At 33.7% G+C, this 16,148-nt stretch overlaps 1 protein-coding gene across 2 annotated transcripts; it reads right to left on the bottom strand.

The window, feature by feature from the left end:
* Window positions 1–11,204: 11,204 nt before the first annotated feature.
* Window positions 11,205–15,804, bottom strand: LOC148611342 (phospholipase A and acyltransferase 3-like). 2 transcript variants are annotated; one of them, XM_088591796.1, is made up of 4 exons: window positions 15,695–15,804; window positions 13,512–13,666; window positions 13,039–13,159; window positions 11,205–12,878 (listed from the first exon to the last, which is right to left on the bottom strand). In XM_088591796.1, exons 2-4 carry the CDS (start codon window positions 13,630–13,632, stop codon window positions 12,872–12,874), a joined length of 249 nt encoding a protein of 82 aa, XP_088447922.1. In that variant the 5' UTR covers window positions 13,633–13,666; window positions 15,695–15,804; the 3' UTR covers window positions 11,205–12,871. The 2 variants fall into 2 exon arrangements, with proteins under 2 accessions (XP_088447922.1, XP_088447921.1); XM_088591795.1 differs by having other exon boundaries at window positions 11,215–12,878; window positions 13,039–13,213.
* Window positions 15,805–16,148: the final 344 nt, after the last annotated feature.

Here is a 16,148-nt window from a genome sequence, read left to right as displayed (position 1 = left end):
ACTGTACATGATCATATGGTCCATTCTGAATTTATATTTTTTCAAGTATTTTTTATCGGGAAAATACCTAAATATTACAATGGTAGCATGATTAAGAGGGAAATAGGAAATAATCACGATCCATATACACAATGAAGGCCACATAATAAAATACTGTAAATGGTGTAATTTGAAGATGAAAAATTGACAGCACTACATATACACTGAACTTGATCTTCATCAAGATATAGGTTTTAACTAACCTCAATGAAAAATGCCACAACGAATATTTGATTGATCATAGGCATGATTTATTTTAATTTCGATCGTTGCATCGATTTGCAAGGTAGAACTAAGAGACTTACAAAAAGTTACTGCGACAAGTATATGTTGTCTGTAGGTTTAAGTCATCACGATTGACCGATATGGAGTGTTTAATTCCAATAAGGCCAACATTTTTTATAATCTGTTTTACGGGACCGCCGATCCTATGTTAGCCAAAATAAAATAAAAATTAAAGTTCTGTAAATTCCACCGACTCCTGGAATATATGCGAGAAAATCCCATGCTAAAAATAAAGGAAAATAGATCGCAAGTTTTCATTGGACGAGTAAAAAAAGAAGCGACCAATCAGCAATCGTTTTATTTTTATAATTTAGTAATCTATCGGAAGCTCTCGGAATTTATCATAATTAGCTGATGAAAAACACTGAAGGTAAATGGCCCACCACAACATTGCGTATGATTATTTCAAACTCGTTTTTATTGGTGAATACAGAAAGGTGATTTGTTGCTCTATCCGTCAACGAAATAATTGATGAGATTGCCGATGAGAAAGCTGCGGTTGTCATAACAAAGGTGTCCTGCCATGATCCTACGAACATTTTCATTATGCAAACAGCTTCACAAGGATTAATATATTTAACTCCATGATTATGAAATAAGTGCTTATTTACCAAAACATTCTCGCACTCTGCCTAACTCACAAGCGGGCAGTATTAGCTTAAAAGTTATCTCTAAATCTCAACATATCTTGTAACACAGTAAAAACGTTCTGCACATAAATTACTTATATTTTAAAAAGCAAGAGTCGTCCAACATTCCACCTCCGCAATTGATACTGATGTAACCAACTATTTCAATACTAATTGCAAATTCAAAATAATCATCTTATCTAGAAAAGCTCCTATCTAACTACCAAGAGATAAGATTATCCTCGATGGATAAATTAAATAAATCACATTTATATACTGTACTGGGTAAACATCTTGCCTATAATTACCATTTTATCTGGCCTGGACTGCTGATGATTACTGGTCATTATAATAATGTACATGTCATTATTGTAAACAAAACAGACCTTCCTAAATTTAACTATCATATTACATAAACTGAAGATTGATGGACAACACTGCACATCTCAGCTGCAGCTTTTTATCAAGACAATTTCACCTACCAATAAAACCATTATCAAAACACATTATATCAATAAGATGCCGACATCCAGTCATACCTAGGACACAATACAAATGTTATTCTCCAACTAATGACCTTAACCGATCCGTGAAAATAAGATCAAATGTGGCGTGGGTTCTGATGTATTTACCTAGGCAAAGGTATTATTGTCAGAGGGGTCGAAATGTTCACAAAAACTTGAAATACACATTCAAAACAAATTTTCTGAAATGTGACCAAAACTTGGATAGGAGTACAAATGTACCTACATATCGAAAATATTTTATACATCTTCTTTTCAAAAGTAAAAATTTGTGTGTATTCTCTGTTTCCTTGTGAAAACAGTATCAATCAGTCTTAATAATTAAAGAAGTGAAATGTATATTGAAATTAGGTATGAAAAGCTTTTACTTTTCGCACATTTAGAATATAGCAAAAAAATAAAAAATAAAAAATAAAAAATAAAAAATAAAAACGAAAAGCAATTACTTTTATTTTTAATTTTTCCATCGACTCGCCAAGACTGATTTTTATTTGCTCTCCTCGACCCAATTTTTTTAAAGAAAAAATGCCGTAAAGCAGATTATAAAAAAATTGGCCTAAGACAAACAACGTCCAAACCTAGATGTATATTTTTTTCCCACAGTATTAATTTTACGAATCCAAACAAAATGAGTAATCGTTGTAAAGGAACAACGATCATCTACCATACATCAATGCTTTATTTATTTGTTTGTTTGTTTGTTTGTTTGTTGGGGTTTAACGCCCGAGCAGCAATATTTCAGCTATATTCCGGCGATGAACATGAAGTGGATGATAAAATGAACATGAAATGACGATGAAATGAAACATGGGATGGGACAAAAGGATAATGGGGTCGACAAATTTGGATTGCCACTGGAAATAGGGAGAGGTGGTAGGGTCGGGAAATTTAGCCTCCTGTGGCGGGGCCCTATGGTTCCTACTCCGGGAGAATACCACAGTAGGGTTCTTTAACGTGCACGGTGCACCACTATGGTTTGCGGTCAGGTTTTCCGTATTATAGCCTGACAACCCCAGCATGTAACACGCCAGGGGTACCCCATTCCACCACCTGGGGCACACATCCCAGTTGCTCTGTGGTTCTCAACACTATTTAGTCACCTTTTACGACAAGCTTAGCGCTGCTGCAGGCCTATTCTTTTAACACCCGGACCTGCACGGGGCATCTTTTTTGTTCAAATTGTTTAGTTAATTAAGAGAATTTGACCATTAATCTTTCATCGGGACTTGGTTTTCTTTTGACTCTTTTTTGACTTCTTTTGACCAAATTATCTTCTCCAAAGTGAGGGTCGACATTTGTTATCAACTAATGAAAAAAAACTAAGCCCCCCGACCCACCCACACACACACAACGGAAGTTAAATGGTGCATCACAACGCTAAGTTTCATATCCTCATGCCAATGCACTTTCCTAAAACAAAATGATTTCATCTGAGACTAAGAAGCTGTTTCATTGGTCCCAGATTTAATTTGACCGAAGGCTATGGAAGGAGCTGATATTTTGAGCCAACTCGAAATTTTTTTTATCTAGCTCAAAATCGAACTTGTATGTATTATTGTGCTTAACAACTGTACAATGTATTGTTTATCAAATGGAAAACGCCTGGGGACGAACGGACAAAAAGACGGACACGCAACAGATTTTTTTTATTCATAATAAAAGCCTAAGGCTTTATTCACACTTTATCCCAACTATGGATTTAGCTCGAACAGAACTCCTTATCATACCATGTAATAAAACAAAGACAACTACATGTATACTTTTAGCTTTCAAGATTTTTTAAGTCATTCTAAATGTGTGAAAATGTCATTTCCTGTTTGTTTGTAATTGATGATCCAGTCGTTTTTTTTATAGTTTTTTTGGGAGGTGGGGTGGAATGGAAGGGTATCTGAGTTGAACACCCTTTAATTTTCTGAAAGTGTTGCTCCACCCAGTTAAAAGGTGCACAATAAATTCTTAAATTTTAAATAATTCAGTATTTTACTCATAACAATGGGTACGAATTTACCAGACAGTTTACACATAAGGGTCCCAACTTAGGGCGCAGATGTTTACACATAGAAGGGTGAAGGTTTATTTCGACACGTTCTACGCCTTTCCATTTCATTTTCATAAAAATGTTGAATGTCGTTTAATTAAGAAAATGATGAACGTACAATAATCGAGTAACACATGTACGCATGATCCGGACAATACGTCGATTGACCATGCGGGAAAGCGTATTATAACACACGGACCAATGACGGTCTCCGAATTGGGATATTTCCCCAAAAATTCGCGTTTTCCGTAATTGACGGTAGAAAAAAGATTGTTTCAAAGACAAATTTAGGAAATACACAATACTACATTTATTGTTCTTATCACAAATATATTCGACCTTGTATGGTTTCAGAGAATTTGCGGCTCAAAGAAATCGGACTCAGCGGGCACTCCACGTTGAATCAATATAGAAATATGGTTGTTATTTGGTGGTGACGTGGATCAAGTCAATTCCACGTGGTACCCTCGTGGATAAATTCCACGTTGATGTGTCGACGAAATGTCTACGTCGTTTCCACGTCGATGAAATCAACGTGGATGTGTCTACGTTGTATCAACATTGAAGTCGTGTCAATAATTTCAACATTGATTCATCCACGGTTTTTCCACTTCAGAGTCATATTATAGAAATAATAAAAACGCTTACTGTTATGGAAAAGTTCAGTATTCCAAACTGAGTATAAATAGTTGTAAAGTGTTGTAAAACATTGCAATTACACTGACGCTGATTACCTCTTAAATGTGATAAAACAAACTTTTTTTAAATAATTATGAAATTTACCGCCAATGCACCTGCCAATTATACCGTTCTAAATGCAATCGGAACTACTCGGCCTTTCAGCTTGTACGATATAATCTAACAGAAATAAATGAGGATTTCTGAATGGCATTTTTAAATTTCACTCCGCGCCTACGCTTTTTGATAGTCCGCTTTCTTCAAATTTGAAGATGTAAACAAACACGGATTGCGAAGAACGAGAAGAAAACGCCGATTATAGAGCAGATTGAGCCATTTCTTTCACAGTTTGTGAGTTATTTTATTATAAATGTGACAAGATTGCTTATTTATAATTTTGGTTTGTGTTAAAAATGATAAATTTCGTATAATTACTGATTTTCGAAAAAAGGGGGAGGGAATCCTGATTCGATGCTGACTTTATTTCATGTTGATAAATTATTTAATTCGGATTACTGCAAGAGTAATCAAGGGAAGCAAGGTTATATCGGTAATCAAAAGAATGTAATCCTTCGACAAAGACGAGACATGGAAAACAGACATACACAATAAAGAACATAAAGTAACTAAAATCATACATTCAAAGTAACGAAACAAATGAGCAACTCGGACTCACCTAAAAACTGGGAGCATGGACCAGGTGCACCGTAGGGTAAACCTCCTCTGCTTTTCTAGAAACACCCGCCGAGGTTCTCATAAAAAGTCAAGTCCGGGGAAGACAAACGAAGAAAGGAAAACTATGACCTGTTGAATAAATCAGTTTTCATGGTGCAGATGGATACACCATAACGATCCACCAGTTCATGATGACGACCATAAAACTTCAGCAGTGATGACTTCAATCTTGTAGCAACATAACCCTGTTCCAGAAGCCTATTTGTTAGAGTTCTAGCGCGATACAAAAAGTATGCGTAGTTTCGACAAGATCTGGCATAACGTATGAGTTGTGATATGAACACTCCATACGCAGGTGCTGAAGGGATGGTGCCACAAATGAAAGGAAAGTTGACAATTCTGAATGAAAAGTCATCACGTTTGTCGTAAAGTTTGGTCGATAGTTTTCCTTTACCATCGATTTCTAAGTGTAGGTCAAGATATGAGGCTGACTTCACAGTGTCTGTAGTATCCTTTATCTCAAGTTCTTTTGGGTAGATGCGATGTATCAAATCCCCGAAATTAGGATTGTTTAAAGATAATACATCATCTATGTAGCGGAAACGGAGATTGAAGGATCTAGCCAAACGATATTCTTTCTTTCTGATCAGATCAGCTATAAAATCAGCCTCATAAGAGTGAAGGAATAGGTCAGCAAGTAAAGGAGCACAATTTGTTCCCATTGGATTGCCGACCGTTTGTTGAAAAACACGTCCACCACACTCGACAAATATGTTGTCGATTAAAAATTCCAGCATTTTGTAAACATCTTCCTCTGTATATTTGGAAGATGATTTGGAATTATTTCTTACAAAGTATGAGAAATCTCTACCAAGTACTATATATTTGCATCTAGGTGCACCATCTTTTGTGGAAAAACAACGGTGTATAATGTTTTTTAAGTCGGGATTTTTACTGAGTATGGGGAATAGAAGTATACAGTGTTGAAAAATCATAGGTTTTAATGCTATTTAATTCAGATAATAGTCTTGAACTAATTGTCTCCAAAAGATCTTTCGAATTTTTCAGGATCAACATTGAATTAATACCACTAAGGGAGTAACAAGTGTTGTGGTAGGACTACAGACCCTCGTTGACAGTTGTGAGTATAGAAGTTAAAAGTTTTGACAGATGTTTGGTGGTACATTTTGCAGATCCAGCTATGAAACGTTGTGTGTATGAATTCTTGTAGAGTTTAGGATTCCAGTACATAGACACATAAATTACAATCATCGTCCTTGGTAGAGAGACCAAAAGAGGATAGCACAGATTTATGGTTTTCCACAATCTCTTCTTTAGAGAGTGTGGTAGCAGTATAGGTCTTATCACTGCTATTATTTTCTACGTCTACCTCTGATAATAAATATTGGACGTAAAACGGTTTGCAGACAAAAACAATGTTGTTTTGGGCTTTGTCTGCTGGTACGACAACATATATGTCATGTATAGTAGACAATGTTTTTGCTACATCGGGGTCTTTGAAAACCGATGTAGCCTTGGCACTCATTGACCTACTTTAAACTTTCATTCGTTTCAAAATTAAAGACCTCACGGCCTTTAACTACTCTGACAGAGAATCAATGTCTTCTTGTTCTCGTTTTATCCATTTTCTTGTATAGTCCTCGACGGCATCCATAAGAACTTTAAAGTTATAATTCCAATTTATAGTTCACGGTACTTTGAATCTTTAGAAAGGATATTACGCAGAGATTCGTTTTCGATGTTGGTTAAATCTCCCGTAACGACGTGACCAGAAGGACCATATTTGAGTGGAGAGGTTTTGCAAGAACAGTCAGGTGGTTTAGCCTTGAAGTCCTCAATCTCGAGGTTCTGCAATAGCCTTTTATAATTGAAAATTTTGGATGTAATGCGTGAAGTATAGGAATATGAAATAATTGGTATGGATTTATCTTTGAAATATGGGGGAACTTTATTGGTAACGTTTTTGTGATGGAGGATGTTAGCCAAATTAATTGCATCTATACCTTTGTTGACAAACGGTAGTGGAAGAAATAATCGTTTTCCTTCATCTTGACTTTTCACACAAACTGGTTTAAAGAGTCTGTGGAAACCAATATCCAAAATGATGGCAACAAGTCTGTATAATGATGAGGTCGGGTCAGAAACTATTGCGATCACTTCTAACCTCTCTTCGATTCTGTCAGGATTGGCTGTCATAGAACAGTTCTAAACTGTCAGAAACTGTTCTGATTCGCGACACACTTGTCAGGGCCTGTCAGGACTTCAGACAAGCTTTGCCACAATTTGTCATGGGTCCTGACACCCTCCTGTCAGGAACTGTTCTAAGTAGATCCGATACGAGGATTGGAAGAGTTCCTGACAGATTCTGACAGTCATTAGCTCGAGAATAATTCTCTGACTGAATCACATACAGTACATGTACGTGATTACGAAAAAAGAAAGACGTAGCATCCGAATTCCGATTCGTAGGACGGGAAGGAAACCTCGCCATGATTTTTATTTCAATTTTTACCCGACTTTTATGTATGGCATGCAGTACCAACAAAAATTATTGCCTGTCGTACTTGTTACGCCCCTGACTTTAAGAATTTGGACTGAATTCTTTTTGGTTGCAGATCTAGGCACCGGTATGATACAGATTACTTATATATACTGACAGTTTTAAACAGTTTATACAGAAATTTTAGACCTTTGTGGAACTTTAAGTGTTCACACTAATACAATTTGAAAGAATAGGACATTTTTGAAGAATTTTGACCGAAATATATTAGTCGCAGTTACCACATGGAAGTTATATAACAAAAAGAGCATTTTAGTCAATATATTTAGGCTCTCATGGAAATCAAAAGTGCTCGCACTCATTTATTCTGCGAGAATATGAGGTTTTTTGAAGAATTTGACTCAAACAAATGTGTCACAGCCAGCCAAATGATAATAATATTGATATATTTAGCATTTTAGTCATTAATTTTAGAGAGACTTTCATGGAAATTAAAAGTGTGTGAACCCATATATTTTGCAAGAATATGACATTTTTGAAGAATTTTGACTCAAAATGATATGTTGCAGCGACCTCATGATAGTTATATTGAAAAATTTAGCATTTTAGTCATTAATTTTAGAGAGACCTTCATGGAAATTAAAAGTGTGTGAACTCATACATTTTGCAAGAATATGACATTTTTGAAGAATTTTGACTCAAAATGATATGTTGCAGCCACCACATGATAATTATATTGAAAAATTTAGCATTTTAGTCATTAATTTTAGAGAGACCCTCATGGAAATTAAAAGTGTGTGAACTCATACATTTTGCAAGAATATGACATTTTTGAAGAATTTTGACTCAAATTAATATGTCACAGCCCCTATATGATAGTTATATTGAATAATATAGCGTTTTAGTCAATAATGTTATACCCTCAAGCAAATTAAAAGTGTGCGCACTTATACATTTTGCAAGAATATGACATTTTCAAAGAATTTTGACTCAAAATAAAATGTCGCATCCACCACATAATAATTATATCGGAGAATTAAGCATTTCAGTCACTATTTTAGACCCTCATGGAAATTAAAACTGTAGGCACTCATACATTTTGCCAGAATATAACATTTTTGAAGAATGTAGAGCCAAACTAATTTGTTGCAGCGACCACATGATAATCATATTGAGAAATTTAGCATTTTAGTCATTAATTTTAGAGAGACCCCCATGGAAATTAAAAGTGTGTAAACCCATACATTTTGCAAGAATATGACATTTTGAAGAATTTTGACTCAAATTTATATGTCACAGCCAGTATATGATAGCTGTATCGAAAAATGTAGCATTTTAGTCAATAGTTTTATACCCTCAAGCAAATTAAAAGTTTGTACACTCATATATTTTATAGTTTTTAGTGGAGTCCGAGTTGCTCATTTGCTTTTGTTACTTTGCTCATTTGCTTCAGTTACTTTATGTTCTTTGTGTATGTCTGTTTTCCATATCTGGTCTTTGTCCCTGGATTACATTCTTTTGATTACCGCTATAACCTTGGTTCCCTTGATTAATCTTACAAGAATATGACATTTTTAAAGAATTTCGACTAAAACAAATGTATCGCAGCAACCACATGATAATTAAATTGGCCCCGTGCAGGTCCGGATGTTAAAAGAATAGGCCTGCAGCAGCGCTAAGCTTGTCGTAAAAGGCGACTAAATAGTGCTCAGGACCATAGTCGGGGGCTAGGGCGCTCTATCCACAGAACAACTGGGATGTGTGCCCCAGGTGGTGGAATGGGGTACCCCTGGCGTGTTGTATGCTGGGGTTGTCAGGCTATAATACGGAAAACCTGACCGCAAACCATAGTGGTGCACCGTGTTGGGAAAGGTGCCACGTTCCTCGCACGTTAAAGAACCCTGCTGTGGTATTCGATAGGAGTAGGAACCATAGGGCTCCGCCACAGGAGGCTAAATTGCCCGACCCTACCCACCTCTCCCTATTTCCAGTGGCAATCAAAATTTGTCGACCCCATTTTCCTTGTGTCACATCCCTTTTTCATTTCATCATTATTTCATGTTCATTTTATCATCCACTTCATGTTCATCGCCTGAATATAGCTGAAATATTGCTGCTCGGGCGTTAAACCCCAACAAACATGATAGTTATATTGAAAAAAAATAGCATTTCAGTCATTATTTTTAGACCCTCTTGGAAATTAAAAGTGCTCGCACTCATACATTGTGCAAGAATATGAAATTTCTAAAGAATTTTGACTTAAATTAATGTGTCAGAGCCACTATATGATAGTTATATTGAAAAATTTAATCATTTAAGCATTTAATCATCAATTTTAGACCCTCATAAAAATTAAAAGTGTGGGCTTTATAACATATGCTGGAATATGACATTTTTGTAGAATTTTGACAGAAATTTATGAGTCACAGTCACCCACATGATAGTTGTATTGAAAAAAAAATAAACATTTTAGTCAATAGTTTTAGACTCTCATGAAAAATAAAATTGACTGCACTTATACATTGTGCAGAATTTTTATTGAAATAATGGTGTCAAAGTCACTAATATGAAACTAACATTTCTAGTTTCTACATTTTCTACATATCTAGACTATGTATGGAAATTGGAAGTGTTATTCGTTGCTAAAAGTGGCATTTTGAAGAATTTTGACTGAAATATTTAGGCATCAGTCACCCATTTAATGCTAAATTGTCAATTTTAATATTTTTAGAATGATTTGTGACCCTTATGTCATTAAAAGTAGCTGTCACTAAAAAAAGACTTTGTCAATCTTGAACTTCGTGAGAATTACCGAACATCTGAAAGTTATCTGTTACGACTTTTACACTTAGAACAGAAACATAGACCTTTAATTTTGTAATAATTTGATTTAATTGATACCACAGGTGTATGATAGAATGTAAAAAAAATATACATGTAAACAATGATAATTTTTGAAAATTGGAACATGAACAATGATCGAGTGATTGTGGGATGATGATCACGACGAGCTCTCTATATATAATTGGGAATTCAATGTAAATTTTGAAATCAAAATTTGTTTCCTAACTAATTGGGTTAGCTAATTTACATTAGTCACACAGTTTTATTTATTAATCGCGGTCCTCCTGTTATAAATTACGTCATACAGAATAGGAAGATTTAGTGTCAGGAACTGTCCAGGGGGTACGACAGTTTAGAACAGTTTTTCGTATTTTCTTTGTCACGACCCATGTCAGTTTCTGTCAGGATCTGTCAGGGATTAGGGCAAAATGTGTCCTGACCCAGGACAGCCTCTGTCAGACCCTATCAGAATCAGTCAGGATTTCTGTTCTATCTGCTGTCGTAGAACAAAAATCCTGACAGATTCTGACAGAATTATGAGAGGCAACTGTAGGCGATGAGTAGAAAACGACACCAATTCTGTTAGTGGAGCCCGAGTTGCTCATTTGCTTTTGTTACTTTGTATGTTTGATTTAAGTAACTTTATGTTCTTTTTTTTATATATATATGTCTGTTTTCCATGTCTGGTCTTTGTCCCTGGATTAAATTCTCTTGATTACCGCTTTAACCTTGGTTTCCTTAATTATTCTTAAAGATCCAAAAGTTGCAGAAATATTTTCCACCAATAAAGAAGAATTGCATCGAAGACAGATGCAGATAATATGAATTGTAACTTTACTGAAATATAACCTTTAATCAGTTGTTTTTAAATTGAATCTAATTACATAAGACCACACAAATAATTCTATATGGATTCTAAAAATAGCAAAACGACTCATGGTTATGATTTTCGAGCATCGCTTGACGTTAATCCTTTGTCGACATCTATTTATTTATTTGTTTATTTCTATTTATATTTATTTAGACAAGTCAAGCACGTATAATAAAAACATAAAATGCAGTATACATATACACATAGACATAAACGTACACAGACGAAGACATTACATGAATAAGAATTAGCATTTATATGTAACTTTGAAACTTGTCAAGGATAACCCATACAGCCGTACTTATTAAACAAGGCTTATTTCCAATGGGGTCCTTAAGAAGAAAAGAATACCTGAAAAATACTTGAATCAACTCATAAGGCATTTCACATTTGCTAAAATATTAACAGTGTATGTAAATACAACTTATTATACTAAAAAGTGACATTTTGTAGTAAAAAAAATATTTTTTATTCTCTCCTTTTGGATTCTTCCTTTATTAAGAGTTTAACTTCTGTTTTGAGAAAAATGTTCGTTATATTTGTAACAGTAAGGGGTAATTTGTTCCAAGTTTGTATAGCATGATATTTGAAACTATCTTTACTACATAATTTACAATTAGGTATACTATAATTTAAATTTGAAGCACCTCTTGTATTTCCTTGATTCATTTTGAAATGTTCACACAAATATTCAGGTGCAGTACTATGGTAAATATTTAAAAAAATATGGTTAATTCTATGTTGGTTAACTCTATCTGGCACCGAAAGCATACATGTATTGACACTCAATTTTTTTTCAAAATTTACGCTTGTTCTGAGTCCCAGGCCGAGAATATACCTAACAACTTTGTTTTGCAAGATTTGCAATTTTTTGGCTAATCCCGCCTCTAAAATACTGTACCAAGAGGCACATGAACAATCAAAATAGCATTGTATCAAAGACGTTGACAGTGTTATTCTCGATCTGGAATCAAGGCATTTAGCATTTTCTATATAAAAATTTCAGTCTTCCATTGACTTTAGAAACAATATTTTACATTAATTTATCAAAGTTCAAATAACTATCAATATAAACTCAGAGATATTTGACAACATCTGTAGCTTTAATTACATGATCATAACATTTAACAGAAACATTTGAGATTTGTTTGATTTTTCTTTTGGGACCAAATTCATTTGTTACATACAGTTGGTTTTACCTATATGCAATGATAATTTATTATCAATCAGCCTGTCTGAACACTGCTCTAATACACTTCCTAATGTTTTTGATATTACATTTGGATCTTTTTGTTGAAATAATATTACACTATCGTCTGCATATACAATTAGTTTACATTTGTTATCTATGCTAATTGATAAATCGTTCATGTAACTTAAAAATAGCAGCGGTCCCAGAATGCTACCATGAGGTACACCACAAACTACATTCACTGGTTCAGACATAGTATTATTTACAGACAAAAATTGTACTCTTTGCGGCAAATATGAAGGAAGCCAATCAATTGATTGTATACCCATAACTTTAAGTTTACTACATATTGTAGTTTTCTAAATAATAATGAACATATTATTACAGATAACGAACTTTACATGCAAGCGTAATCAAAAGAATCACGATTCTAGCGGAAATCAAAAGAATGTAATCCAGGGACATGTACAAAGACCAGACATGGAGAACAGACACACACAACAATGAACATAAAATGACCATAATAATACACACAAAGTATTACAGTTTTGTTGGACACCTCAGGAAATGAAATTTCAGGAACTGTAAAAAAAAATAGCCATATATTAAGATTTGAGCAACATAGGCATGGTCGCGCTTCAGTGATTTCCAAAGATTTTTTTTACAATTCTGATACGCAGTTTTGGTTTTCATTAGTCGAATATACTGTATTTCAAAACATACCGAAAATCTTATTACTTACTTGTGCGTATGATCATGCTGGTTGTTTTTAGAAATTTCGTCATTTTGAACAACGTCCCAAAACTTATCTACTTTGACAACACCTTTGTCGTTCAAGCCGCCGCTTACAGAAAACATTGCATCTGTAGATGTAGAACGGTCGGAATTTACAGTTAAATGGATAACTTCTTCATTTCCTACATAATAAAGAATGAAGAGGGAGAGATCCTTGCACAGGCATGCATTTTTTGTGAATTGGTTTGGTATTTAAAAAAAAAACTTCATGTAAATGATGGTTTCATGATGTGAAAAGATAAAATATTCGCAGAAAAGAAATAAGCTATCACAAAATAAAACCGACAAGAGTTGTCGGTATTACTAAAATACTTTAAAAAAATTTCATGCTGCTTGTGACAAAATACTTTTGTGTTTATAACTAAATTTGACGATAAAGTCTGAAAAAAATTACAGTTTTAGTTTTATTTTGTTATTTACCATTGTATAAAGCCCAGTGTAAAAACATTCCTCTCTTAATCTCAATCAAATCTCCTTCCTCTAGATCTTCTAGGATTTTTCTACTATGATTGGGGAAGCAGGTCACTGTTTTAAGAGTCATGATTTCCCACCCTTATTTAAAATCGACTTTGGTCCTTAAATAGAAAATTAAATTAAAGAAAGGATATCTTTAAAAAAAAAAACTGAGGCTCATTTATTGTATAACACATTGCACAACGTCTACTTTCTGAATTTAGCTTCCTATGGCGATAGTTTTTGGTTGTTTAACTTCCTTTATAGATGTAACCTTTGAACCTAATGTCTGGTAGCTCCTTTAAATGCGTGTTTAGAATACGGAAATTTGCAATAATATATGATTGGCATTTTTGTATTTAGTCCTTAAATATTGAACTAAAGCAGTTTCGATCAAGGAAATATCACATAAACTGCTACAATGCTACAAATACACAACACGCAGGTCTTTCATTGGTTATAAAGATAGGACGTTGATCGTACGTTATAATGAATCCCATTACAAACAACTTGTCTTTGTAGAATCTTTAACCAAGTCATTTGTGGGCACTACTTTACCATTTTTTATATAAATTTTACCATCTCACATATTTCCCCTGTTCTATATTGCAAGATTACAGTTACTATTCCGTTTGTCCTCAAACTTACGGCAACAGTTAAATTAATGTTACGTATCTTATGAAAATGGCCATCAGAATCGTAATATGCAAAACTCCAGAAAAGTTGTGTTTTATTGGTATTGTTTTTTTTTTATTATTAAAACCACAAAAGTGAAATAAAACTTATATCTTATAGCAATGTTAAACCCGATAATCTTCAACAACTTCAACTGGGAATTTAAGAAAATATATTTTCGAATAAGTTTTAAGACTTAAAGTTTTATTGAACTTTATAGTTAAAGTGTAATCAAGGGAATCAAGATTCTAGCGGAAATAAAAAGAATGTAATCCAGGGAGAAATATCAGATATGGAAAACAGACACAAACAACAAAGAAAATAAAATAACCAAAATAATACATACAAAGTAAAAAAGTAAATGAGCAACTCGGGCTCCACCAACAACTGGGAATAAACTTTTCAATGCAATCTTATGCTTCTAATAATTTGTAAGTTTTAAAGAAAGAAAAAAGTTACCCCATAAACATAACTCACGATTAGTTACATTGCGGCATAATACAGCACGCGTGCAGTTGGAAGTAGAACCCAGGAAATTAATTGACATTATATTGAGAGAATAATCATGGGAACCAAGGTTATAGTGGTAATCAAAAGAATGTAATGTAGGGACAAAGACCATACATTGAAAACAGCCATACACAACAAAGAACATAAAGTAACTGAAATCATACATACAAAATAACAAAAGCAAATGAACAATTCGAACTCCACTAAAAACTGGGAGCTTGGACCATGTGCACCGATAGGGTAAGCGTCCTCTGATTTTCTAGTAACACCCGCGGAATTACTCATAAAAATTCAAGTCCGGGGTAGACAAATGAGGAAGTTTTAGAAATATTGAGAGACATTTAATTTCAAATAATCGTCGTCATAGAGGTGATTGAAAAGGTAAAGTTATTTGTTCCGTTTTAAGGAGAAGTGACCATAATATGTAGTCATGGTGTCTACGAAGAGAAATTATAAATACAATTTTTTTCTAATGCAGAAAGATAGACAGATATATTGCAAGAATGTCTATCAAACAGGCAAACTCTTTGAAGTAGCACTCCAGCTAAGAATCATGCAAAATGTGATTCATGGGTGAAACTCCTACATATTTTTATTTTTGATATTTTGTTTAAATTGTCATAGTAAATAGAAATTAATCTTTGGTTTTTCATATAACCTGTGTTCTTATGAGATAAAAAATATATAGAATGCACTGTAGATTTAATAATTAAGGGAGATAACTCTGTACATGACACTCAAATACCATAGAATCTATTGGATTTTCAATGTGGATTATTTTCTAAGAGTAGACAGATTAGAATGAATAATTGCACATTTCATAATATAGACCCATAAAACAAGTAAATTTCAAAATAAAAATATGTAGCCTTCTTTAGGGTGTATCATATTTTTCAGATTTTGCATGATTCTTACGAAGACAGCTACTTAATTAATAAACACTAACTAACGGAAATAGTACCTACCTGTTTCTATTAAGATACAAAATGGTTAAACTATTATTATTTATCAGGTTGATTTATGATAATCCTTGAAATGATTTTCCGAAAACACGTAGTCTATTTATACATACAGTTATATAAAATAAGATAACCAATGTCTATTTTTAGGTCTAAACGTAAATCATTTTTAAAAATCTATACTGAAATAATTTTGTGTCGGAGACACTCGTATGATTTTAATATTGATAAATTAAACACATTGAGCAATAATAACAAGACCATTTAAAACAAATATATGCTGATTCCCTTTCAATAGACAGCAATATGTCATTCGTCACAACCTCGAAAATGATAATAATATTGCCAGTTTTAATATTTTATACAAGAATTTTAGACCATTACTGAAATTAAAATTGTTCGCATCCTTACAATCTGCAGAAATATGTCATTTTTGAGTAATTTAACTGAAATTAATATG

This window comes from Perna viridis, chromosome 7 (genome assembly GCF_037379345.1).
Source record: "Perna viridis isolate PV_CMFRI_1.1 ecotype Kerala chromosome 7, ASM3737934v1, whole genome shotgun sequence".
Classification (NCBI taxonomy): Eukaryota; Metazoa; Mollusca; class Bivalvia; order Mytilida; family Mytilidae; genus Perna; species Perna viridis.
The sequence above is the reverse complement of the archived record's forward strand: the minus strand, read 5'-3'. Positions and strand labels throughout refer to the sequence as shown.